The following is a 23,891-nucleotide window of genomic DNA, read 5'->3' as shown; positions in this document are numbered from 1 at the left end:
TCATTTCATCTAATTTGAACCCAGATGTCAACCAAAAAATCAACAATGGGGTTCAAATCAACAATGCAGTCACATATCAACCAAACTTGAATGTTTTTTCTGTAGCTGTGCGAGAGTTCACAGTCATCGAAAAAGTGGTAGACACATGAATGCTCCACTGAGAAATGGATGTTATTCTCCCTTCAACATATTCATGTTCAAATGATTTACATTACTTGAATGCTCCACTGTAGAATTATCCCTTACCTAAGACATAATTCAGTTATCTGTTACTTAAATAATTATTTTGAGAAATTGATGTTATTCTCACTTCATCATGTTATTTTTCACACAAACAAGTTTTTCTCAGCTGTGCCACACACACACACACACACACACACACACACACACACACACACACAGTGTGGACTGAAGTATCAGTACCTCAATGTCTCCACATAGTGGCAGAAACAACGGAAGCCTGAATCTGATTCACTTGAGTAAAAAACAAGAATATTACAGAATAAATTATTTACTCATACCTTACATTAGAATGGGCAGTGAAGAGTGTGTGTTTGCATGTGAGATCATGTGTGAGTATGTTTTGGTCTGTTTGTACCAGAGTGTTGGGCTTTCCTCTGTGACATCTTCAGTGTGGGAGCTGAGAGGCAGGAAGTCCAGGCACAGATGTTATGTAGGTGGGTCGGGGAAGAAGCAGATGGGTGTTGGTGGTGGGTAGTACAGGGGGTAATGTTATGGGTGGTGTATTGTGCATGGGGTACTGTTGTGGGTGGTGTATAGTACAGGGGGTAATGTTATGGGTGATGGGTAGTACAGGGGGTAATGTTGTGGGTGGTGGGTAGTACAGGGGGTGATGTTATGGGTGGTGTATTGTACAGGGGGTAATGTTGTGGGTGGTGTATAGTACAGGGGGTAATGTTATGGCTGGTAAGTAGTACAGGGGGTAATGTTATGGGTGGTGAGTAATGTTATATGTGGTGGGTAGTACAGGGGGTCATGTTATGGAAGATGGGTGGTACATGGGGTAGTGTTATGGGTGGAGGTTAGTCCAGGGGATAATGTTATGGGTGGTAGGTAGTACAGGGGTAATGTTATGGGTTGTGGGTAGTACAGGGGGTAATATTATGGGTGGTGGGTAGTACAGGGGTAATGTTATGGTTGATGAGTGGTACATGGGGTAATGTTATGGGTGGAGGTTAGTCCAGGGGATAATGTTATGGGTGGTAGGTAGTACAGGGGTAATGTTATGGGTGGTGGGTAGTACAGGGGTAATGTTATGGGTGGTGGGTAGTACAGGGGTAATGTTATGGGTGGTGGGTAGTACAGGGGTAATGTTATGGGTGGTGGGTAGTACAGGGGTAATGCTTTGTGGTGGATGGGTGGTGGGTAGTAGTACAGGGGTAATGTTATGGGTGGTGGGTAGTACAGTGGGTAATGTTATGGGTGGTGGGTAGTACAGGGGGGTAATGTTATGTGGTGTATTGTACATGGGGTAATGGGGTGGTGGGTATTGTACAGGGGTAATGTTATGGGTGGTGTTAGTCAGGGGTAATGTTATGGGTGGTAGGGTAATGTTATGGGTGGTAGGGTCATTTTTGTGGTGGATGGGTCAGGGGGTAATATAATGGCTGGTAGGTAGTACAGGGGTAATGTTATGGGTGGTGGGTAGTACAGGGGGTGGTGGGTAGTACAGGGGTAATGTTTGGGTGACCTGGGTTGGTACAGGGGTAATTTATGGGTGGAGTGTGCCAGGGAAATGTTATGGGGGTCACAGAGCAGGGGTAATGTTATGTGTCTGAGGTAGGGGGAGAGGATGAGTGGGTAGTACAGGGGTAATGTTATGGGTGGTGGGTAATGTTGTATGTGGTGGATAGTACAGGAGGTAATGTTATGGGTGGTAGTACAGGGGTATAGTACAGGGGGTAATGTTATGGTGGTAGGTAGTAAGGGGTAATTTTTTTGTGGTGTAGTACAGGAGGTAATGTTATAGGTGGGTAGTACAGGGTAATGTACAGGGGTAAATGCTATGGGTGGTGGTAGTATTTTTGTGGTGGATGGGTCAGGGGTAATGGGGGGTGTATAGTACAGGGGGTAATGTTGTGGTTTCTATGTAGTACAGGGGGGAATTTTGTGGGTGGTGGGTAGTACAGGTGGGAATGTTATGGGTAATTGGTAGTACAGGGGGTAATGTTATGGGTGGTGAGAAGTACAGGGTGTACCTTTTGGGGTGATGGGTAGTACAGGGGATAATGTTATGGGTGGTGTATTGTACAGGGGGTAATGTTATGGGTGGAGGTTAGTAAAGGGGGTAATGTTATGGGTGTGGGTGTTGTGTAGTACAGGGGGTAATGCTGTCAAGGCACACCTGGGATTGGACAGGGATTTCATCACAGGGTGCCATGACCTGGGAGGCAGGGTTCACAGAGCAGGCTCAATCTGAAGTAGAGGGAGAGGATGAACGTACATTGTTAAGTTTGTCCTGAACATGAATTAGCTTCCCAGTGAGGACTTAAAAGGTTATTATTAATCTTGTTGACACTTTACAATGACTCATTTGTATACATACATAATAATTACAAATCTGTTATAAATTGTTATATCCTCACAACATATTCCAATGATACCGCAGCTTCATTGCCAACATATTATATTAACCTATGCCGACTTGAAATGGTTTCTAGGTATATTTATTCCTGTGGATAAAGATACAGTTGAAGTCAGAAGTTTACATACACTTAGGTTGGAGTCATTAAAATTCATTTTTCAACCACTCCACAACTTTCTTGTTAAAATAACAAACTATAGTTTTGGTAAGTTGGTTAGGACATCTACTTTGTGCATGACACAAGTAATTTTTGGTAGATCTTTGGTAGATCAAAAATGGTAGATCTCCACAAGTCTTGTTCATCCTTGGGAGCAATTTCCAAACACCTGAAGGTACCACGTTCATCTGTAAAAACAATAGTACGTGGAGTGTACAAACACTCCACAAATGTCTTGCTAACAAACTATAGTATTGACAAGTCGGTTAGGACATCAACTTTGTGAATGACACAAGTAACTTTTTCCAACAATTGTTTACAGATTGAATTATAAATGAAATAATATATGTATCACAATTCCAGTGGGTCAGAAGTTTACATACACTATGTTGACTGTGCCTTTAAACAGCTTGGAAAATTCCAGAAAATGATGTCATGGCTTTAGAAACTTCTGATAGGCTAATTGACATCATTTGAGTCACCTGGAGGTGTACCTGTGGATGTATTTCAAGGCCTATCTTCAAACCCAGTGCCTCTTTGCTTGACATCATGGGAAAATCAAAAGAAATCAGCCAAGACCTCAGGAAAAAAAAGTCTGGTTCATCCTTGGGAACAATTTCCAAACGCCTGAAGGTACCACGTTCATCTGTACAAGTATAAACACCATGGGACCACGCAGCCGTCATACCGCTCAGGAAGGAGACGTGTTCTGTCTCCTAGAGATGAACACACTTTGGTGCGAAAAGTGCAAATCAATCCCAGAGCAACAGCAAAGGACCTTGTGAAGATGCTGGAAGACACAGGAACAGAAGTATCTATATCCACAGTAAAACAAGTCCTTAATCGACATAACCTGAAAGGCCGCTCAGCAAGGAAGAAGCCACTGCTCCAAAACCGCCATAAAAAAAAGCCAGACTACAGTTTGCAACTGCACATGGGGACAAAGATCGTAATTTTTGGAGAAATGTCCTCTGGTCTGTTGAAACAAAAATATAACTGTTAGGCCATAATGACCATCATTATGTTTGAGGAAAAAGGGGGAGGCATGCAAGCCAAGGATCACCATCCAAACCGTGAAGCACGGGGGTGGCAGCATCATGTTGTGGGGGTGCTTTGCTGCAGGAGGGACTGGTGCACTTTACAAAATAGATGGCTGATGAGGTAGGAAAATGATGTGGATATATTGAAGCAACATCTCAAGACATCAGTCAGGAAGTTAAAGCTCGCAAATGGGTCTTCCAAATGGACAATGACCTCAAGCATACTTCCAAAGTTGTGGCAAAATGGCTTAAGGACAACAAAGTCAAGGTATTGGAATGGCCATCGCAAAGACCTGACCTCAATCCTATAGAACATTTGTGGGCAGAACTGAAAAAGTGTGTGCGAGCAAGGAGGCCTACAAACCTGACTCAGTTACACCAGCTCTGTGAGGAGGAATGGGCCAGAATTCACCCAACTTATTGTGGGAAGCTTGTGGAAGGCTATCCGAAATGTTTGACCCAAGTTAAACAATTTAAAGGCAATGCTACCAAATACTAATTGAGTGTATGTAAACTTCTGACCCACTGGGAATGTGATGAAAGAAATAAAAGCTGAAATAAATCATTCTCTCTACTATTATTCATTTCACATTCTTAAAATAAAATGGTGATCCTAACTGACCTAAGACAGGGCATTTTTACTAGGATTAAATGTCAGGAATTGTGAAAAACTGAGTTAAAATGTATTTGGCTAAGGTGTATGTAAACTTCCGACTTCAACTGTATTTGTATATTTCTGTCCAGAGAGGAGGAAATTGAGCTGGATCAGGTAGAGTTATTTTCTCTCCACTCCCTCATGAATCCCTAGTCATCACCAGTCCATTAGGAGAAGGGCTCTGACATGACAGAGGAAATGCATGAATGAAAGAGGAAATGAATCATCGTTTTATTTCAATTCAAAAAAGTGTGTGAATGAGACACTGATTTTATATTTATTTACATTTAGCTTGTTTATACCATTTTGAATATAATTAGAGAAAATGTAATCATATCATGACGGGAGACAAATGCGTCATCATTACCTGATGAAACTCTACAGAAGAACAATATGGAATGAAATGTTTGGTCGTGTGACACAATTTCTATAAAAATCATACTGTGCTTCTCCTAAACTCAACCTATGGTGAAGATATGGTAGTGGTCCATGTAACCACTTCGCCCTACAATACAATTTAATTACATAATTACACACCGCCCTACAATTGAATTAGATATCCAATAATCATATTTTATATTTCAAACAAAATAGTTGATTTATCTCAATCCACCTCTAAATAATAAAGTGTGGTTATCACCTACCAGCTTAAATGGCGTCTTTGGTCCACATATTAATAATTATTCTCAATGTGGTTACTAAGTAACAGCAGTATTGTTGCCATGGTCACACATAGATGGAGACAAGCAGATATGGAGATGGAGACAAACAAGAGACAAGCACCTTGTGATTGATGAATGCAGATAGAAAGAGAGGGAAATAAATGCTGAGTTAAAGAACAACTCTTACAACACCTCTGCATGTGAAAATGTCTCTATACACAAAATAGCAATTCAAGAGTTGGGAAAATCAAATTCTGTGTTGTATCAAAGTCCTGCACCATCAGTGAGAATATAGATGCTCCATATCTCAACACCATTGTGGTTTCAACAGATGGCCACACCACCCACGATAAAAACATCCATTACCACAGGGAGCCCAGGATGTCAAACAGCAGTTCCCTCTCTGTCCCATGGGCCCGGACCAAACTGAAGCCAGTAACATTTCAATCTATCTGATTTTAATAAAGTTGTTTTCAATTCAAGGAGAGTCCAGTTGGTCTTAAGTGTAGTGATATGGTATTATGAAGGACTATCAACAGGATGTTGGAGTCAGGCATTTTGTACATCAGTTAAGTGAAAATGTGTGTGGCTGTAGTCTCATTTGTGGTTTAAGTTTACTTATAGGTAAAAAAGAATACAAAATATTATTATCTGAATGGAGTATACTGTTTAGTGTTAGACTAAAACACCTACTATATCTTAACTCTAATGTAACACCACATCTAAAATGACAAATTAACAAATGTAATCTTGACCCCTTGTATTTTCGTTGTAATTGGTGCAGACCGCCAGCTCAGTCTAAGAAGAGAATCAGATAAAACATAGTGTATCATTACAATCAAAACAATCCTCTCAAGTCCATGTTCTAAAAATAAACTGAACAACCAATAATAGAGCAAGGAACATGTACAAGGCTGAATTCTCACCAGAGAGAGAAGGGAAGGGGAGTGTGTAGGCGTTTGCTTAGTTCACCTGGAGACAACACTTACTGCACGAGCTTTGGTTAACACACACTAACACACACACACATTCTCTCTCTCTCTCTCTCTCTCTCTCTATGACACGTTATAGAGAGAGAGAGGGAGAGAGAGAGGTATCATACAGCAGGCAGTCCTCAATGCTAATCACCCCCTCCCATCGCCATTCACATTATATTCCTATCTACTGTATGGTTGCTCAGCCCCCCTCCACCCCACCATCAGCCTATATAAAGAACATCCTCGTTCATGTACTTTATAATCACGACGCAACTAGTCAACATAGTCAGCCACCCAAACAGCTCCTTGCTCATGGGGAGACAAATTACAATGGATTGACAATGCAAACTCAGCTATTAAACTACTCATATTCATTCTAACAATTCCGTTGTCAATTTACAGCGCCTGAATCAGGATGAAGTAGTGAGACAGAACAACTCCGCGACTTCTGCAATCTTCTCAAACTCCAAACAGACACCTGTTTCAGGCAGGCACGCAACAATGTATCGGTCCACAAAAGGAGCCTCAAAGGCTCGGAGGGATCAAATCAACGCAGAGATTCAGAACATCAAGGAACTGTTGCCCATTTCCGATTCGGACAAAGCTCGACTCTCCTACCTACACATCATGTCACTTGCCTGCATGTACACCCGAAAGTCTGTATTCTTCTCTCAAGGTAGGCTTTACCTTTTTGTTATTTCAAATATGGTCACACAAAGTGTCTCTTGTGGTTTTAGTCACCAGGAGCACTGAAGTTTAACGTGCATGGTCGACAACCACTACATTCTATCAAGCAATGTAATGCAGAAGTTGATTTACTGCTTTATTTGTTGGCTAATAGTTTGATTTGTTATTGATTTGTACATAATGTCCATACAAGTCTTGCGTTGTCTAAAGTTCTGAAAATGTTTGCCGCTGTCCATGGTACTAGTCTGTTGTAGCGAGTAAATGCGCGCGACTCCAATCTGTTGGATGCATAACACAAGTAATATTTAGGATGAACACGATCCCTGTTGAAAAAAATGCAAATACTACAATTTATTTCATGCTTTTTGTCTCAGTGACGATATTTACAACTAATGTTAGACCTTTTATTTTCTTTGCCAAACAGACGCTCTTCAAGACGAGACCACGGACTTAATGTTGTTTAAGGAGCTGTCAGGGCTGATGCACGAATTGTCAGGTTTCATGATACTCTTAACAAGCGATGGAAAACTTCTGTATCTGTCAGACAATGTCGCAGACCACCTCGGGCATTGCATGGTGAGTAGCCCGAAGCTGAAAACATGTGGCTGTTGTTGTTACTTTGACAAATCATACACTGAAAGTATTGTGCATAGACCTATGAAAGTCTCATTCAATGTCATGTAACCTGTTTTTCTCATTCAGGTGGACCTGGTTGCCCAGAGTGATAGTGTGTATGATATCATTGATCCTATGGACCACTTTGTCATAAGGAGTAACCTTGCAGGGCTACCAATGACCACTACTGACACAGGTATAGATCTCTCATCACTAATCTAATAATTGTTTTACTGGATCCATTAGAAATATCTGAGTAATCCAACTGCTGCATCCATCCTAGACTATGGTGACATCATCTATCAAAAGACAACCAAGACCTTAGTTTACAAATGAAATGTCATTTATATAACTGTTCCTCAAATGTGTATATATCTTATAAGACAAAAGATGACATCAATTTCAAACCTTTCTCCTTTTTCTCCTCCTCCAGACAAGTTATTTCGATGTCGATTCAATACTACAAAGTTCATCCGGCGACAGGGTGCGGAGAACAAGTTGATGCTAGTCAGAGCTCGCTGCCTCACCCCACCTTGCCCTGTCTCTGCATACTGGACCTCCAACCCAGTATGGGTGTGTTTCTGTACCCCCCTGAGGACAAAAATGCCTTACTTTACAATCGCCAAGAGTGCCCCCCTCACCCCACCCCCTGAGCAGTCCTTCCTACTGGCTTGTTTCCACTCTCAACACCACAGGGACATGAGGCTTTGGGATGCCCAGGACAGGTAAGAATGAGCCTGGTTCATTCTGAAGTACAACACTGTTTTGGTAGTGTATAGGCATGAGAACATGGGGTATATTATCAACTCTATTGTCCCGTTTTTCTCCAGTGTGACTGTGTACCTGGGCTACGATGTGGAGTTTCTACGCTCTCGCTCCTGGTACAGCCTGGTCCATCCCAGGGATCTCTCCCATGCCTCTACACAGCACTGTCTCTTATGTGAGTACATCCACAATAACACAACTACTCAACAGCAGACACTTAACATTCAGTCCAACATAACAATACAAAGACATGAGGAAGACAGACCAGTGAGGAGAGCTGAATATGGGAATGTGTCTGTCTCTGTAGTGAGTGAAGGAGAGAGGAGGCAGGTGGACATGGTGGTGCAGGTGGAGGCAGCAGACCACTCATGGGTCTGGCTCTATATGGTCCTCCAGCTGAACATCGACGAAAGCCCTATCAGCTGCCACAACTACATCATCAGGTACCACAGCTACGCTGCTATGAAACACCACTGTGTCATTTGTCTCTTACCTTTAACCATGACCTCTATACAGTATATGTGAGATATAAATAATGATTGTCTCTTTTCCTCTCTCTCTCTTTCTCTCTCTTAGCGAGTCAGAGGCCTGTTCAATACGCCAGCAGAGCTCTTGTGAGGTGCCCATGCAGCCAGTTGGTTATGGTCTTCGGTCCAGCCTGTCATCTCTGGGTGAAGACAACTTCCCCCAGACACATGGAGGACAACACCAGTGGGAACCAAAGACCAGCCTTCTCTCTGTTGGACCAACCACTTCTGCCTCACTGACTGACACTAAGTCTGATATTCTGACTCAAAGAATTACCTCTCACCTAACCAATATGTCAGAACCCCTCCCCTCCTCCCTCACCAAGCCCCTCGCCCCTCTTACTATGCCCCACCCTCAACAGATGGGGGAGTGTGCATGCACTCCCCCGTATACCCCTCATCTTGCTAGTGGAAGTTTTCCTTTTGTGGAGAAACTGCAACTCAATTTTGATCCTTTCAATGCAGCTGTGTCCTGCCCAATGGCCCATGAGGTTATTAACTCAGCACATAGTGCACCAGCCTTCTCCCAGGTCCTCTCTTCCAAGCATCCTCAGGTACTCTTCCTGGCAGAGCCCCATGGAAAGCTGCCCCCCACCACCAATAGTTTTGGGGGAGATGAATGCTCCATCATGGGCCTGCCACAGATTAGTGGTCCCTTGTATGTGGATGTTCCCCACAGGCCCTTCCATGGCCCTCTGAATGAGCTCCTCCTAACTCCAGAGGCTTCCCCCACACATCCTCCCTGCTCCTTCTTCTCCACGGAGAAAGAGCAGGAGCGAGAGAGGGAGGACATTTCTCTCTTGGCTAAATATATTAGCTCTTTAGCTGAGGGATTCTATTGTGACCCAATTCTCCCCAGAATAACCCCACCCACCTTCTCGTCTTCACCCAGTCTTCAGGCCACATCCCAGAATTCCTCTCCTCCTTGCGGAGCTGAGTGTCTGCCCTGGAAGGGGCTAGACCCGCCCCTTAGCCGAGAGGATATCTCTCTGTATGAGGAGAGTATGGCTCTAGAGAGCCTAATTGAGGAGCTCTCAACTTTCCCTTTGTCCCCCTCTTCATGCTCCTCTCCTCCATCTTCCTCCTTTAAGTCCTCCCCTCCATGCTGGCCACTCACCCCAGTGAGCAGGTGTAACCCAAGCCTCTTCAAGGGTGAATCTTCAATTGGTGTAAACCACTTCTGTAGCGTCCAGTCGACGCAGTGTAACTTCATGGCAGTGGGTGGAGCTATGATGGCCGTCGAGGCAGGGATTAAGAGAGACGTGGAGGAGTCATCTGAGAGTGAGATGGATACGGACGTGTCGGTGGAGCCTCTATTGTCACTGCCATCATCAGCCATCGCTCTCACAGCCTTTCAGGAAGGTGCCCCTGCCTTTGTCCATCCGGCTCCCACCATCGGTTTGCCCCATGCCCAGTCCCTTCTGGAGGATCTGCATACCATGGAATCTGTGTTTGAGGCAGATGACTCTTTCAACCCGTCTCGGGGTGACAACCTGAGTTGTATCAACTCCCACTCAACCATACATTCACAAAGCTTCCACCAAGGTGCGGGACATTTTTGTCATGCTAATATATTGATAAGAGAACAGGCCATTTTACCACTGGCACATACATTTGTTTCATAGTTTCATCCAATATTTTCCATTTTACAGTATAAGATGCATCACTACTAAAATGTCAGTGTGATAAATATTGGTTGCTGAACTAAATTAACTCTTGTCCGTTGTTTTCTTTCATTTCAGATGGAACCCTGCGTGACCCTCTTCTAAAATAAGTCTGTGACTTACTTCGTTCAGTATGGCATATTGTCATATTTCAAGCTTTTCTTGTAAAAGCTGAATGTGCAACATCTATACAAAATATTCAAAACGGTGAAATGCGTATTCGCTCCTATACATATTTAAGATACTTACAATTCAATATTGTATAATACTGTTTTCTGATGATTCAGTTGTACATGCATTACTGTGAATACATATGATTGCTGAGTAACCTCATGATAGAGGTCATTTAAAGTGCCATGTTTATATTCACTCATAGTGAGGAAGAAGGCTTCTTTGAGCACAAAATATAAAATTGTAAAAATGTAACAGACCACAGCAATTTTGTTTGGTTTTATTCTATAAAGATAGTGTTTTATACATTGATCTACACATTGGTCAACTTGGTCTTATTTTGTTGAATGGGTGCATTTTGGTTTGAAAATCATAATGGGTTGTCTTTCAGCAGTTATCAATCGATAGACTTCTGTTTTAGTGTCAAAGTACACAATGTGGCATTGTCTATACCACATAGTAAAGGTTTGATTTCTATATTTTAGAAATTAAATGATTATATTATACACAATAGTGTTTGTATAGAATAATGTGAAAATATATGTTCTGTTCACATACTGTGTTTGACTGATCTATTGACTATATATGACTCTAAAAGTGGAGTGAACAGTGTGTATTACCAGTGTACCAATAATACACTGTATGCTGTACATTCATATATTATATAACTCTGATTTCTGTATTTGATTTTTTTTAATGACATCCAGTACATTAGCTACTGTACTGAATGAGTAATGGAGATTGTTAATGTGTTTTTGTCTTGTTGTCAATGTATTTTTCTCTTGTGGTGACGTATTTGGATACCAATCAAAAGCAACTCTATTAAAATATATTTGGAAGTGTTTGTCTTTTACTGATCATTTAGACACTGTCATTCTATCCATCTGCCTCTCCCTTATTCTCTCCATTGTGTGATGAGAGTCAGGGACAGTTCTGACGTACATTGTGACGCCTGTCACACAATCAGCAGCTCAGACTGAGCCACAGGCCTGAATGTGCCTGCATTTGCGCACGCACACACAGACCTGACAGATGTACCCTTTAATATATCAACTAGAATTATGAGGTATGAAGATAAGACCCAGATGCAGACCACATCAAATAAACAATAGTTTAATATTCCAACAGGGGCAGGCAATAGACAGGTCAAGGCAGGCAGGGGTCTGTAAACCAGAGGTGGGGCAACAGTATCGGCGGTAGGCAGGTCCAGGGTACGACAGAGGTCGGCGGCAGGCAGGTCCAGGGTACGACAGAGGTCGGCGGCAGGCAGGTCCAGGGTACGACAGAGGTCGGCGGCAGGCAGGTCCAGGGTACGACAGAGGTCGGCGGCAGGCAGGTCCAGGGTACGACAGAGGTCGGTAATCCAGAGGGGGGCAAAGGTACAGGTCGGCAGGCAGGCAGGGCCAGGGTCAGGGTCAGGGTCAGGGCCAGGGTCAGGGGCAGGCAGAGTGGTTAGGCAGGCAGGGCCAGGGTCAGGGGCAGGCAGAGTGGTTAGTTAGGCTCAGGGTCAGGGTCAGGGGCAGGCAGAGTGGTTAGGCAGGCTCAGGGTCAGGGTCAGGGGCAGGCAGAGTGGTTAGGCAGGCTCAGGGTCAGGGTCAGGGGCAGGCAGAGTGGTTAGGCAGGCTCAAGGTCAGGGTCAGGGGCAGGCAGAGTGGTTAGGCAGGCAGGGTCAGGGTCAGGGGCAGGCAGAGTGGTTAGGCAGGCGGGCTCGGAGTCAGGGTCAGGGTCAGGCAGAGTGGTTAGGCAGGCTCAGGGTCAGGGGCAGGCAGAGTGGTTAGGCAGGCAGGGCCAGGGTCAGGGGCAGGCAGAGTGGTTAGGCAGGCAGGGTCAGGGTCAGGGGCAGGCAGAGTGGTTAGGCAGGCGGGCTCGGAGTCAGGGTCAGGGGCAGGCAGAGTGGTTAGGCAGGCAGGGTCAGGGGCAGGCAGAGTGGTTAGGCAGGCGGGCTCGGAGTCAGGGTCAGGGGCAGGCAGAGTGGTTAGGCAGGCAGGGTCAGGGTCAGGGGCAGGCAGAGTGGTTAGGCAGGCAGGCTCAGGGTCAGGGTCAGGCAGAGTGGTTAGGCAGGCGGGCTCGGAGTCAGGACAGGCAGAGTGGTTAGGCAGGCAGGCTCAGGGTCAGGCAGAGTGGTTAGGCAGGCGGGCTCGGAGTCAGGACAGGCAGAGTGGTTAGGCAGGCAGGCTCAGGGTCAGGGTCAGGCAGAGTGGTTAGGCAGGCAGGCTCAGGGTCAGGCAGAGTGGTTAGGTAGGCAGGCTCAGGGTCAGGGTCAGGCAGAGTGGTTAGGCAGGCAGGCTCAGGGTCAGGGTCAGGCAGAGTGGTTAGGCAGGCAGGCTCAGGGTCAGGCAGAGTGGTTAGGCAGGCGGGCTCGGAGTCAGGACAGGCAGAGTGGTTAGGCAGGCGGGCTCGGAGTCAGGACAGGCAGAGTGGTTAGGCAGGCAGGCTCAGGGTCAGGCAGAGTGGTTAGGCAGGCAGGCTCAGGGTCAGGGTCAGGGTCAGGCAGAGTGGTTAGGCAGGCGGGCTCGGAGTCAGGACAGGCAGAGTGGTTAGGCAGGCAGGCTCAGGGTCAGGCAGAGTGGTTAGGCAGGCAGGCTCAGGGTCAGGGTCAGGCAGAGTGGTTAGGCAGGCGGGCCCGGAGTCAGGACAGGCAGAGTGGTTAGGCAGGCAGGCTCAGGGTCAGGCAGAGTGGTTAGGCAGGCGGGCTCGGAGTCAGGACAGGCAGAGTGGTTAGGCAGGCAGGCTCAGGGTCAGGGTCAGGCAGAGTGGTTAGGCAGGCGGGCTCGGAGTCAGGACAGGCAGAGTGGTTAGGCAGGCAGGCTCAGGGTCAGGGTCAGGCAGAGTGGTTAGGCAGGCAGGCTCAGGGTCAGGCAGAGTGGTTAGGTAGGCAGGCTCAGGGTCAGGGTCAGGCAGAGTGGTTAGGCAGGCAGGCTCAGGGTCAGGGTCAGGCAGAGTGGTTAGGCAGGCAGGCTCAGGGTCAGGCAGAGTGGTTAGGCAGGCGGGCTCGGAGTCAGGACAGGCAGAGTGGTTAGGCAGGCAGGCTCAGGGTCAGGCAGAGTGGTTAGGCAGGCAGGCTCAGGGTCAGGCAGAGTGGTTAGGCAGGCGGGCTCGGAGTCAGGACAGGCAGAGTGGTTAGGCAGGCAGGCTCAGGGTCAGGGTCAGGCAGAGTGGTTAGGCAGGCGGGCTCGGAGTCAGGACAGGCAGAGTGGTTAGGCAGGCAGGCTCAGGGTCAGGCAGAGTGGTTAGGCAGGCAGGCTCAGGGTCAGGCAGAGTGGTTAGGCAGGCGGGCTCGGAGTCAGGACAGGCAGAGTGGTTAGGCAGGCAGGCTCAGGGTCAGGCAGAGTGGTTAGGCAGGCAGGCTCAGGGTCAGGCAGAGTGGTTAGGCAGGCGGGCCCGGAGTCAGGACAGGCAGAGTGGTTAGGCAGGCAGGCTCAGGGTCAGGGTCAGGCAGAGTGGTTAGGCAGGCGGGCTCGGAGTCAGGACAGGCAAGAATCTAGACCAGGAGGGAGAGAAAAGAGAGACTGGAAAAAGCAGGCGCTGAGACACAAACCGCTGGTTGATTTAAACAAAAAAGATGAACTGGCAACAGACAAACCGAGAACACAGGTTGAAATACACAGGGGATAATGGGGAAGATGGCCGACACCTGGAGGGGGCTGGAGACAATCACAAAGACGGGTGAAACAGATCAGTGTGTGACAAGAATGATATTACAGGTTTTTACAATTGTTTTGATGCTATTTTCACAAGTATGTGGTGATCCAAGCTGGTAACACCTGTAACGCAACAAGTCTTATATTAAAACCTTTTATTGTGCATTCATTTTGTTTGGAGACATCTTTCAACATGCAACCATTGATCCACAATATAAGTTTACTCTGAAATACCTTTAGAACATTTATTTAAATCACCAAAAGACAACATCATTTTAATCACTGTTATCCAGATAAATTATGGTGAAGTGACTTGCTCAAGGGCATATCAGATTTTTCCACTAGACAGCTTGGGGATTTGAACCAGCAACCTTTTGGTTACTGGCCCAACACTCTTAACTGCTAGGCTACCTGCCTCCCATTGTGTGCTATCTAATTGTTTTAACAACCATTTAATCCAATAGAAAAAAATACATGTTTCAAAATTGCCCTTAGAATGTAATATGATACAGTACTGTAAATTACAGCACATTACACCTTTTTCACATTATGCAATACACTTCCATTACCCATAAAAAAAGACAACATTTTTCCCATCATTTCTTTCCCATGAGTGATCAAAAGGTGTGATCATTCAAGATTACAATCATTGATGCAAAAAGTAAACGTATTGTTTGGATATAACTACGACATAGGCTTATTGTAATCAAATGAAACAAATGAAATCAATGACAGAAACATAAATGTTTAGCAGGCACTAGTTTGCATCAAGCCTGTCTTGAGCATTTGGCCATAGGTACTCATCGACATTTCAGTAAATGTCCTCGTTGTTCATGCACCTGGGGGAAAATCTTTTGGCATGGTGAATCCAAGCCTGAAATAGGTCTGAATTGCTGTCAATGTATGCCTCAACCATGGACTGGAGGAGGATGGCATGCTCATGGGGGTGGCAATCCTATCCCTACTACTGGTATTGTAATTATGTATTGAATTTTACAGTATTGTATTGTACTTATGTATTGTAGTAGTCCTGTGTGGCTCAGTTAGTAAAAGCATGGCACTAGCAGCACCAGAGTTGTGGGTTTGATTCCCACTGGGGTCACATACAAAAATGTGTGTACTCACTGTTGTCCATTTGGATACAAACCCTGCTATGTTACTGTAATGCCATATATTACAGTACTGTATTGGCCAGCAACTTCATTTTGGGATGCATTACATACAGTATATCTCTGATCTTATCAATATTTCTTTCTTTTTTTACTCACTGTGAAGTAAAAATCAGAATAGTCATCATAATAGTACATTAGAGTATATATAGCATACTTTATAAACATACATTTTCATTATGTAGTTATCAAAATTTGTTGTAGACAAACTGATTTAAAATCTATAGGTTTACCAAATGGTTTAGCGATGATCAATTAAGAGCAGTCGGATGAAGTAATAGTCAAATGTATTTCAACAATGAGAAAACAATCATATCAAAAGTAATGTGAGCATCACATTGTCAAAATCAATTACTTTATATGAACATGTATTGCAATATGAAACACCAATTGAGTTTGGTGAAAAAGTGACTGTATTATTGTGTGTGTTACTTAGTGAATTTAAAACCTGCTCACAGTGATGAAACAGCGACCTTTTTGATGATCTGTTTTGAGTTTTGTACTAAAGCGTTGTGAAAATGTACCACGTGAAAATTGCACCAAATAATACAAATTAAAAAAGCATAAATGCCATCCACCCTCCTGGCCCTTCATCCACCTCCTGTTGGCAGTGGCAGAGAACACAAAAACATGAGGGAATCAAAGTCACATGATCAGGTGAATTGTCCAATGGGAATGCTTGCTGAATTAACTGGGACAATTAGTGGGCTGTGAAAATACAATTAACCATCACTTAATAAACTACTAAAAACGGATAACTACTGAACACAAATGATGTAGTTCCTAGTTAACATATATAGTTTGATTACCGCTATATTTTTACCACATAAATGTTTCCATTTGACCTCAATTTATGTTGGAAGGTGAAACCAAATCATACATGGATGTTGCCATGAATACTACATCATCATTCTCCATCAGCCAGTGTGCTTTAATAGGACAAAGTGGAATGTCACTCTATGTTCTACCATTTGAAATTATAGTGTAGTGTACAATGCACTGCTGAAATACCTGGGTTATATATAACAATATACTGTATTTCACTCACTGTCTGAATTTACAGGTTTTTTAAAAATCACTTTGGTACTATTTTCACAAGCATATGGTTTCCGCCTGGTACGGCAACGGCAACTCCACCGCACGCAACCGCAGAGCTCTCCAGAGGGTGTTGCGGTCTGCCCAACGCATCACCGGGGGCACACTGCCTGCCCTCCAGGACACCTACAGCCCCCGATGTCACAGGAAGGCCAAAAAGATCATCAAGGAAATCCAACACCCGAGCCACGGCCTGTTCCGCCTGCTACCATCCATAAGGCGAGGTCAGTACAGGTGCATCAAAGCTGGGACCGAGAGACTGAAAAGCAGCTTCTATCTCAAGGCTATCAGACTGTTAAATAGCCAACACTAGCACATTAGAGGCTGCTGCCCTATATACATAGACTTGAAATCACTGGCCACTTTAATAATGTTTACATATTTTGCATTACTCATCTCATATGTATATACTGTATTCTATTCTACTGTATCTTAGTCTATGTATTACTCATCTCATATGTATATACTGTATTCTATTCTACTGTATCTTAGTCTATGTATTACTCATCTCATATGTATATACTGTATCCTATTCTACTGTATCTTAGTCTATGTATTACTCATCTCATATGTATATACTGTATTCTATTCTACTGTATCTTAGTCTATGTATTACTCATCTCATATGTATATACTGTATCCTATTCTACTGTATCTTAGTCTATGTATTACTCATCTCATATGTATATACTGTATCCTATTCTACTGTATCTTAGTCTATGTATTACTCATCTCATATGTATATACTGTATTCTATTCTACTGTATCTTAGTCTATGTATTACTCATCTCATATGTATATACTGTATCCTATTCTACTGTATCTTAGTCTATGTATTACTCATCTCATATGTATATACTGTATTCTATTCTACTGTATCTTAGTCTATGTATTACTCATCTCATATGTATATACTGTATTCTATTCTACTGTATCTTAGTCTATGCCGCTCTGACATTGCTTGTCCTAGTATTTACATGTTCTTAATTCCATTCCTTTACTTTAGATTATGTGTATTGTTAGATATTACTTATATATTACTGCACTGTTGGAGCTGGAACACAAGCATTTCGCTACACTCGCAATAACATCTGCTGAAGAAATATGTGACAAATAACATTTTATTCAGACACCTTGACTTTTTCCACATTTTGTTACATTACAGCCTTATTCTAAAATGGATTCAATTAATGCTTGTGTTTCTAGCTCCAACAGTGCAGTAATATCTAACAAGTAATATCTAACATTACATACAATCTAAAGGAATGGAATTCAGAACTAATAAATATTTGGATGAGCAATGTCAGAGCGGCATAGACTAAGATAGAATAGAATACAGTGTGCAAGGCGGTATTACATGTGTCACTCACTGTCAGTCACCTTGATTACTCAATTTTCTCTCAACCTGTGCATCTACGTTGTAAACTTTCATTCATAGGCTAGATTGTAAGCAACCTCATGATGGGTATAGGGAAAATTTTAGTATCATGTGTAGTAGCCTAAATCTATCGATGTTACATTGAGCTGGCTGAATGGAATTTGAATGACAGCCATCCAATATGCTGTGATAGAAATAAAGTCATGCTCAAACAAACTAAAATCGTCCCCACATCTTAGATGGCACCGACCGCCACGTGTGTGTGTGTGTGTGTGTGGTTCTGTGTAGAGCAGATGAAGTAGCGAGGGGATGCAAAGCTAGGAAGGAGAGAACAGGGATAGATGAGTATGGTGACAATTACTAATAAGGAGATGGTTTCCATGAATGAGGTACGGCTGAATGAACAAGAGAACACAGATGTGTAAAAAAGGGAAGATTAAAGGAAAACTAAATTGTGGGCGGAGAGGTTGAGAGAGAACAAGTGAGATGGCGGAAGGGGAAAAAAACATCTCAAGTCCTCCTTGCATGTCTTCCTACCCTTTTATCACTGTCCTCATTTAGGTCCAGTCTATTTTCGTCCCTCTTGAGTTTTCACAAGGACGCAAGGGCAGGAAGGATAGAATGAGAGAGCGCTAGAAATAGGAGCCTCTTTCATAGAACTCAACAGTGCTACAAGATCCAGTGGGTGTAAAATGACAGAAGCATGGTTGATACTTGTGTTGAGCTTGAAATTAGAAAATGGACACCTGCCTCCTGGGCTGCAACACTTCCTGTGCCCCTTTTGTTTTGTTGGGGTTTATGTTTTCAATAGCATGGTTTTTAAAGTAGGACTGAACTGAAGGAAACTGATACCAAGAACTGAAATTATGTGTTTTGACGATTTGACTTGAATGTGTTGAATGGTTTAACCCAAAACCATGCCTTATAAATACATGTTTTGAAACTGGTCCTTTGTGTTGGTCTTTACTTCAGTCTGCCTGCCCAACCCAGATCTAAAATAACCTGTCACATTCCACTTCGTGACAGTATTGTTAACAAATGACAAGAAAATAATTTAAAACGTTTTGAAAAGCAGATGCTTAGGTTGAATATGTATCCAACTTGAAAGTGTTTTGGTGCAGTGAACAAGTGACTGTGAATTTGTTTCTTGTACTCAGTCATTTGAAAATGTGATTAAAGTTCTGAAACACGAACTAGGTGTTTTTGCTTAGAATTGTGAAAAAGTACAACCTACTTGTGAAAATTGCACCAGTAGCCAGGTTTTCATCCAACTGGCAACAGATTGTCATGTGAATATTCTAGAACCCACATAAAGAATGCATGCGCTGTTTCCAGCAATTGGACTTGAGGATAAAACTCGATATTTGATGACGTAGTGCATTGACTTCTTACTTTTGCGCTCAAGTTGTCATGTACTGAATAAAATGTTTAAGTTCAACGTGTTTCCATCGCATTTTCAACTCTACCCATAGTTTTGTCACAAAAACGGTTGCGTTATATAGCAAATGTGCCTACTAATGTCTTTTGACACCTGTGCTGTAGCCAACAGCTACAGACTGTGAACACCATATCATTGAGTGACTCCAAATTTATCTCAATATGATGGTTGTTGCAAGGTTGGGTTATTATATAACTATTTGCGCATAAAGGCGTTTCCACCACCTTCCTGCATAATTAATTTTACCAACACAAAAGATCCCACCATGTCGAACGAACATATTATCTGTCAGCATTTATAAAATTACACCGAAACTTCCTCTTTCCATCACAGCTGCTATGATTTTTATTTTATACTGTACGAGTTTACTTGCATGGAAACGTGGTTAGTGATTGAAAAAAAAACTGGAAACACTTTCGTGGATCTCAACTGATATTATTTTTCTAACAATTATAAACATCGAACTGTTTGTTTACCAAATAGGAAAAACAAACTAGTGAGAAGCACCGAGGTAAAGACAGTTTCAAGTTGGATATTCGACGGATATTCGCGCTCTCAGACCACTTAGAAATAGGAACAGATTCCAAATAAGTGTCATTATTTTGGAAAAATTGCGCAGAACATTGCACATGTATTATTTTCACGATTTGGACATTAATTTGTTTTCCGAAGCTAATAAACATGTGGAAATGTAAGCAGTATTTTGTATTTCTAGTTCAATTAGTTAGGGAGCGTAAACAAAGTACAAACTTTTTTTACATTCGAATTTCAATAACTCATTGATCATGTGACCTACTTTACTCAAACAAGGTCCAGAACGTCCACTGACTACCCTTCTATATTGCACACCCTTTAGTTTGTACATTTTCATCACAAGATTTTACATGAATTTTTCAACATTTAGAATTTCAATAACTCCTTGGTCATGTGACTTCAAACAAGGTTCAGAATGTCCACTCAGTGGGCCTACACATTACACACCCTTTAGTTTGTCCATTTTCATTTCACATGATTTGACATGAACATTTTAAAATGTAAAATTTCAATAGAAATGGCTGAGGATATACAAAAAATGTCTGGTATGTAAATGACATTTAATTGAAATTAAATGTAAATTCTTTATTTTTATGTAGTTGTGTCAGCAATATGTTCAGTTCATGCCTATGATTTCAGAGTTCAACAAAGCCAACAACTGCTTCATGTGTGCCACTGATAAAGAACCTGGATGTGGCACAAAGACTGACTGGGTTAGTAACTTTATTTAACATGTTTATAATCTTTTGACAACAGTGATGGCATGTAAGACAATTTATGATATAACACAAATGGATGGCTAATTCGTCATACTACATTGATATTATTTATAAGGTGTTACGCTTTGTTTTGTTTTAGATTGAATGTTTTGCCTGCCAACGGTGGTTCCATGTGCTGTAACTAGCAATGAAGACAAAAGAGTTCAACAGAGTGAAGAACACAAACAGGAAGTGTAGTCTTTGTTGTTGAAAATGTATGCTATACCCCACCCACACTGAAGAGGCTCTGACATGTACATCAACCAGGGATAAAGAGAAAGTTAACACTGTGAAATGTTTCATACTTATTTCAAGTTAAGTGTCTGTTGACATGTTGGAAAATATTAAAGGTATACAATTTCTGTTTCATTTGTCAATATTCCATTTTTATTCATTGATATACTGGCCACCATTGCTGTGGTTAAATGTTCAGTATATGTATTGACCAGCAAACCCACTGCAGCCTACCTCACCAGCTCACTCTCCATCCCTGCTTTGGACAATTAATAGTATGACTCTCGTACTTTGCCCTTTTCATTTATGGTTGATATTAACGACGAAAGGAGATATCTGTCTCTCTCCTATTGTGTACCGCTGTTACATACTGTGGAAAAATTAAAAACAGGGAAAATAAGAACTTAGAACTGCCAATTATTATAGATAAATATTAAAGAAAAGGGTAAACACAACACTGGACTGAACCCCGTAATTGCCAAACTAATATTAATGTACAACAATATAGAAGAGACATAACTAGAGGTTATGCAATATGGGTTCACTGCACGCTTCTTAAGTGTGTAATTGACAACACCAAAGAGCTATTGAAATTTAAAACTATGAAAAATGTATGTTAAACCGCATGATTTTACAGCACACAAACAAGTGTGCAATATAGAAGGGTACATTCTGCACCATGTTTGAAGTCAGTAGGTCACATGACCAAGGAGCTATTGGAATTCTAAATGTTGAAAAATGAATGTAAAATCTTGTGAGATGAAAATGGACAAACTAAAGGGTGTGCAATGTGTAGGCCCACTGAGTGTACATTCTCAACCTTGTTTGAAGTCATTAGGTCACGTGACCAAGGAGCTGTTGAAAGGTTACATTTAGAAAAATTCATGTAAAAACGTGTGAGATGAACATATCCGTCGAATATCTAATCTGAAACTGCCTTTACCTCGGTGTGAGACCCACGATCTGTCATCTTTCATTGAACATATTTTCTAGACTCATAACCTGCCGGTAAAATACCACCTGATTGGGAAAGCCACTTGATTTGAAGTCCCTAGAGAAAATGAAATAATGTAGCCTACTGTCATGAGTTATCAATATTTCAAGGACAATTTGACTATAATCAATTTGGGATGGATTTTAAACAGAATTGACCTCAACTCTAATTTGACACTGCTTTGGCTTACCTCTCCAGCTCCAGTCCACCCCTGTCTATTTCAAGGGTTATAACATAAGGACTTATTTAGAAAATGGGCTTATTTAGAAAATGATCAACATCAAATCCACAAGCACTTCTAATTCGTGGCCAGCATAATGTGCATTGTGTTTTGTGGTTATTTTCGTGTACCCGACCAGTAGGTGGCAGTAGTGCTCTTACAAAAATCTGCAACAGAAGCTGTCGCACTCAATGCGGAAGAATATATCAAATACTTCCGGAGGTCAAACGGTTGAGAGTGGTTATGATTTTTGTGTGACATTTCTTATTTTCCATATTACAAGTTGTTATATACTTTGAAAACACACGTGGGTGGTTTATCCTTGGACAGGAACTGAAAAGCAGCAGGTACGATTTGAAAATACTATAGAACACGGTTTTAGACTAGAGTTAATGGTAGGGTTAGCTGCAAGGTTACCAGTGTGACACAGACAGGTTCCCCCTAAATCCTGTCTTTGACTCTTTTGCAGGGATGGCTTTATTGGGGAGTCTGAGACCAGCGTTGACATCATTTCTGCAAGGTAATGTCATCGTGCATTCGTATTACACACACACCAAAAAAATGTATGCACACATGACTGTAAAGTTGCTTTGGGTAAAAGCGTCTGCTAAATGTCACATAATACAGTAGTATAATCATATTACACACTCACACACACAGACGGTTGACAGTGAAAGTCATTATCCATGCACTTGACTTCAGACCTGCAGGGGTGGGTTATCTTACCTTGTTAGGGCCAGTTTGCTTGAAGCCATGAACTCCGTTGATTACACTAAAAATAAGTATTTATTGTAGAGCAGATGATGATTAAATGTTAAGGTGAATGAAGTACGGTACTGCATTAGCTGGAGTGAAAGCCTGTTCCCTCACTGCACCTTTTGTGAAGATGATTGCCCATCCCTACTTCAGAATACCCTCAGCATCTTATTGAGGCCCATTTATCAGACCGCAGGGTTCCCTCATCCCTGGGACAATTTTTTAAATCAACAAAAGTTGATTATAGAAAATCTGTAGCCAACACCAGTTATGTTTACAGTTTTTACTCTCGACATTATAAATTGGAGTAGATCTCTTATGCACTCTTTGTACCCTAATACAGTGTCTCAGTCTGTCTCCCAATGGTCTGGACCTGTCCTCTCCAGAACTATGGCTACGCTGAATCAGATGCATCGCCGTGGAAAGCCATCGGCCCCTCCCCCGAGCGTCAGCGCCATGTTCGGCCGCCCCCAGCTGAAGGCGGTAATCCTGAAGACAATGATCCGGAAACCGAAGAAGCCAAACTCGGCCAACCGTAAATGTGCCAGAGTCCGCCTCAGTAACGGCAAGGAGGCAGTGGTGTTCATTCCTGGGGAGGGACACAACCTCCAGGAGCACAACGTAGTGCTGGTGCAGGGGGGCAGGACACAGGACCTGCCAGGAGTCAAGCTGACTGTGGTTAGGGGAAAATATGACTGTGCCCATGTTGTGAAGAAGAAAAATAACTAATAGGGACATGGGAGAGGGCGGTGGGGTGCGAATGTGTTTTTTGTTGTGTTTGCATAATACATGCGTAAGTTTAAACATGAGTTGGATCCAGTGATTTATCTTTATCTTATCTTGTGATTTATCCCATGTATCAGTAGTTCCCTTTTTGTTTTGTGGACTTCAGCAACCGGTCCTCTGTTTCCAGAGATGAGCAGTCAGCTCGAAGAGGATTTGCCCGATTCAAATTAGTTAAGAAATACAATTATATTATTTTCAGATCTTGATACTGCTGCATTTTATATTGTTCCATTAAAATTAAATTAATATTTGCAATGTTAGTGTATTATATGTTCTGTATTTGTCAATTTTATTTTGACATTTGAGAAACCACCCGATTAGACTACAATCTGGAGAAACAGGCGAATGACAGCCACTCTGCGA

General features: G+C 42.6%; 2 protein-coding genes across 2 annotated transcripts; both read left to right on the top strand.

Annotated features, from left to right (window-relative positions):
* The first annotated feature begins 6,597 nt into the window (after positions 1-6,597).
* Positions 6,598-10,464, top strand: LOC115146931 (neuronal PAS domain-containing protein 4A-like). The gene is made up of 8 exons (XM_029688935.2): positions 6,598-6,772; positions 7,208-7,359; positions 7,486-7,594; positions 7,832-8,123; positions 8,229-8,338; positions 8,471-8,606; positions 8,740-10,235; positions 10,433-10,464. The coding sequence occupies exons 1-8, from the start codon at positions 6,598-6,600 to the stop codon at positions 10,462-10,464; spliced, it is 2,502 nt and encodes an 833-aa protein (XP_029544795.2).
* An 11,735-nt stretch (positions 10,465-22,199) lies between these two features.
* Positions 22,200-23,783, top strand: LOC115147034 (small ribosomal subunit protein uS12m-like). The gene is made up of 3 exons (XM_029689026.2): positions 22,200-22,333; positions 22,456-22,506; positions 23,086-23,783. The coding sequence occupies exons 2-3, from the start codon at positions 22,458-22,460 to the stop codon at positions 23,469-23,471; spliced, it is 435 nt and encodes a 144-aa protein (XP_029544886.1). The 5' UTR covers positions 22,200-22,333; positions 22,456-22,457; the 3' UTR covers positions 23,472-23,783.
* The last annotated feature ends 108 nt before the right edge of the window (positions 23,784-23,891 follow it).

The sequence above is a fragment of the Oncorhynchus nerka genome, linkage group LG19 (genome assembly GCF_034236695.1).
Source record: "Oncorhynchus nerka isolate Pitt River linkage group LG19, Oner_Uvic_2.0, whole genome shotgun sequence".
In the NCBI taxonomy this organism is placed as follows: domain Eukaryota; kingdom Metazoa; phylum Chordata; class Actinopteri; order Salmoniformes; family Salmonidae; genus Oncorhynchus; species Oncorhynchus nerka.
Note: the sequence above shows the minus strand (reverse complement) of the source record. Positions and strands in the feature narration are given on the sequence as shown.

What these genes read in the sequence shown, in the direction of transcription:
- LOC115146931 (XM_029688935.2), top strand. Translation starts at nt 6,598, where the DNA reads ATGTATCGGTCCACAAAAGGAGCCTCAAAGGCTCGGAGGGATCAAATC. An exon ending in CTTTGGGATGCCCAGGACAG is followed by an intron (nt 8,124 to 8,228) that starts GTAAGAATGAGC and finishes GTTTTTCTCCAG; the next exon opens with TGTGACTGTGTACCTGGGCT. An exon ending in TGCCACAACTACATCATCAG is followed by an intron (nt 8,607 to 8,739) that starts GTACCACAGCTA and finishes TCTCTCTCTTAG; the next exon opens with CGAGTCAGAGGCCTGTTCAA.
- LOC115147034 (XM_029689026.2), top strand. Translation starts at nt 22,458, where the DNA reads ATGGCTTTATTGGGGAGTCTGAGACCAGCGTTGACATCATTTCTGCAA. An exon ending in GTTGACATCATTTCTGCAAG is followed by an intron (nt 22,507 to 23,085) that starts GTAATGTCATCG and finishes ACCCTAATACAG; the next exon opens with TGTCTCAGTCTGTCTCCCAA.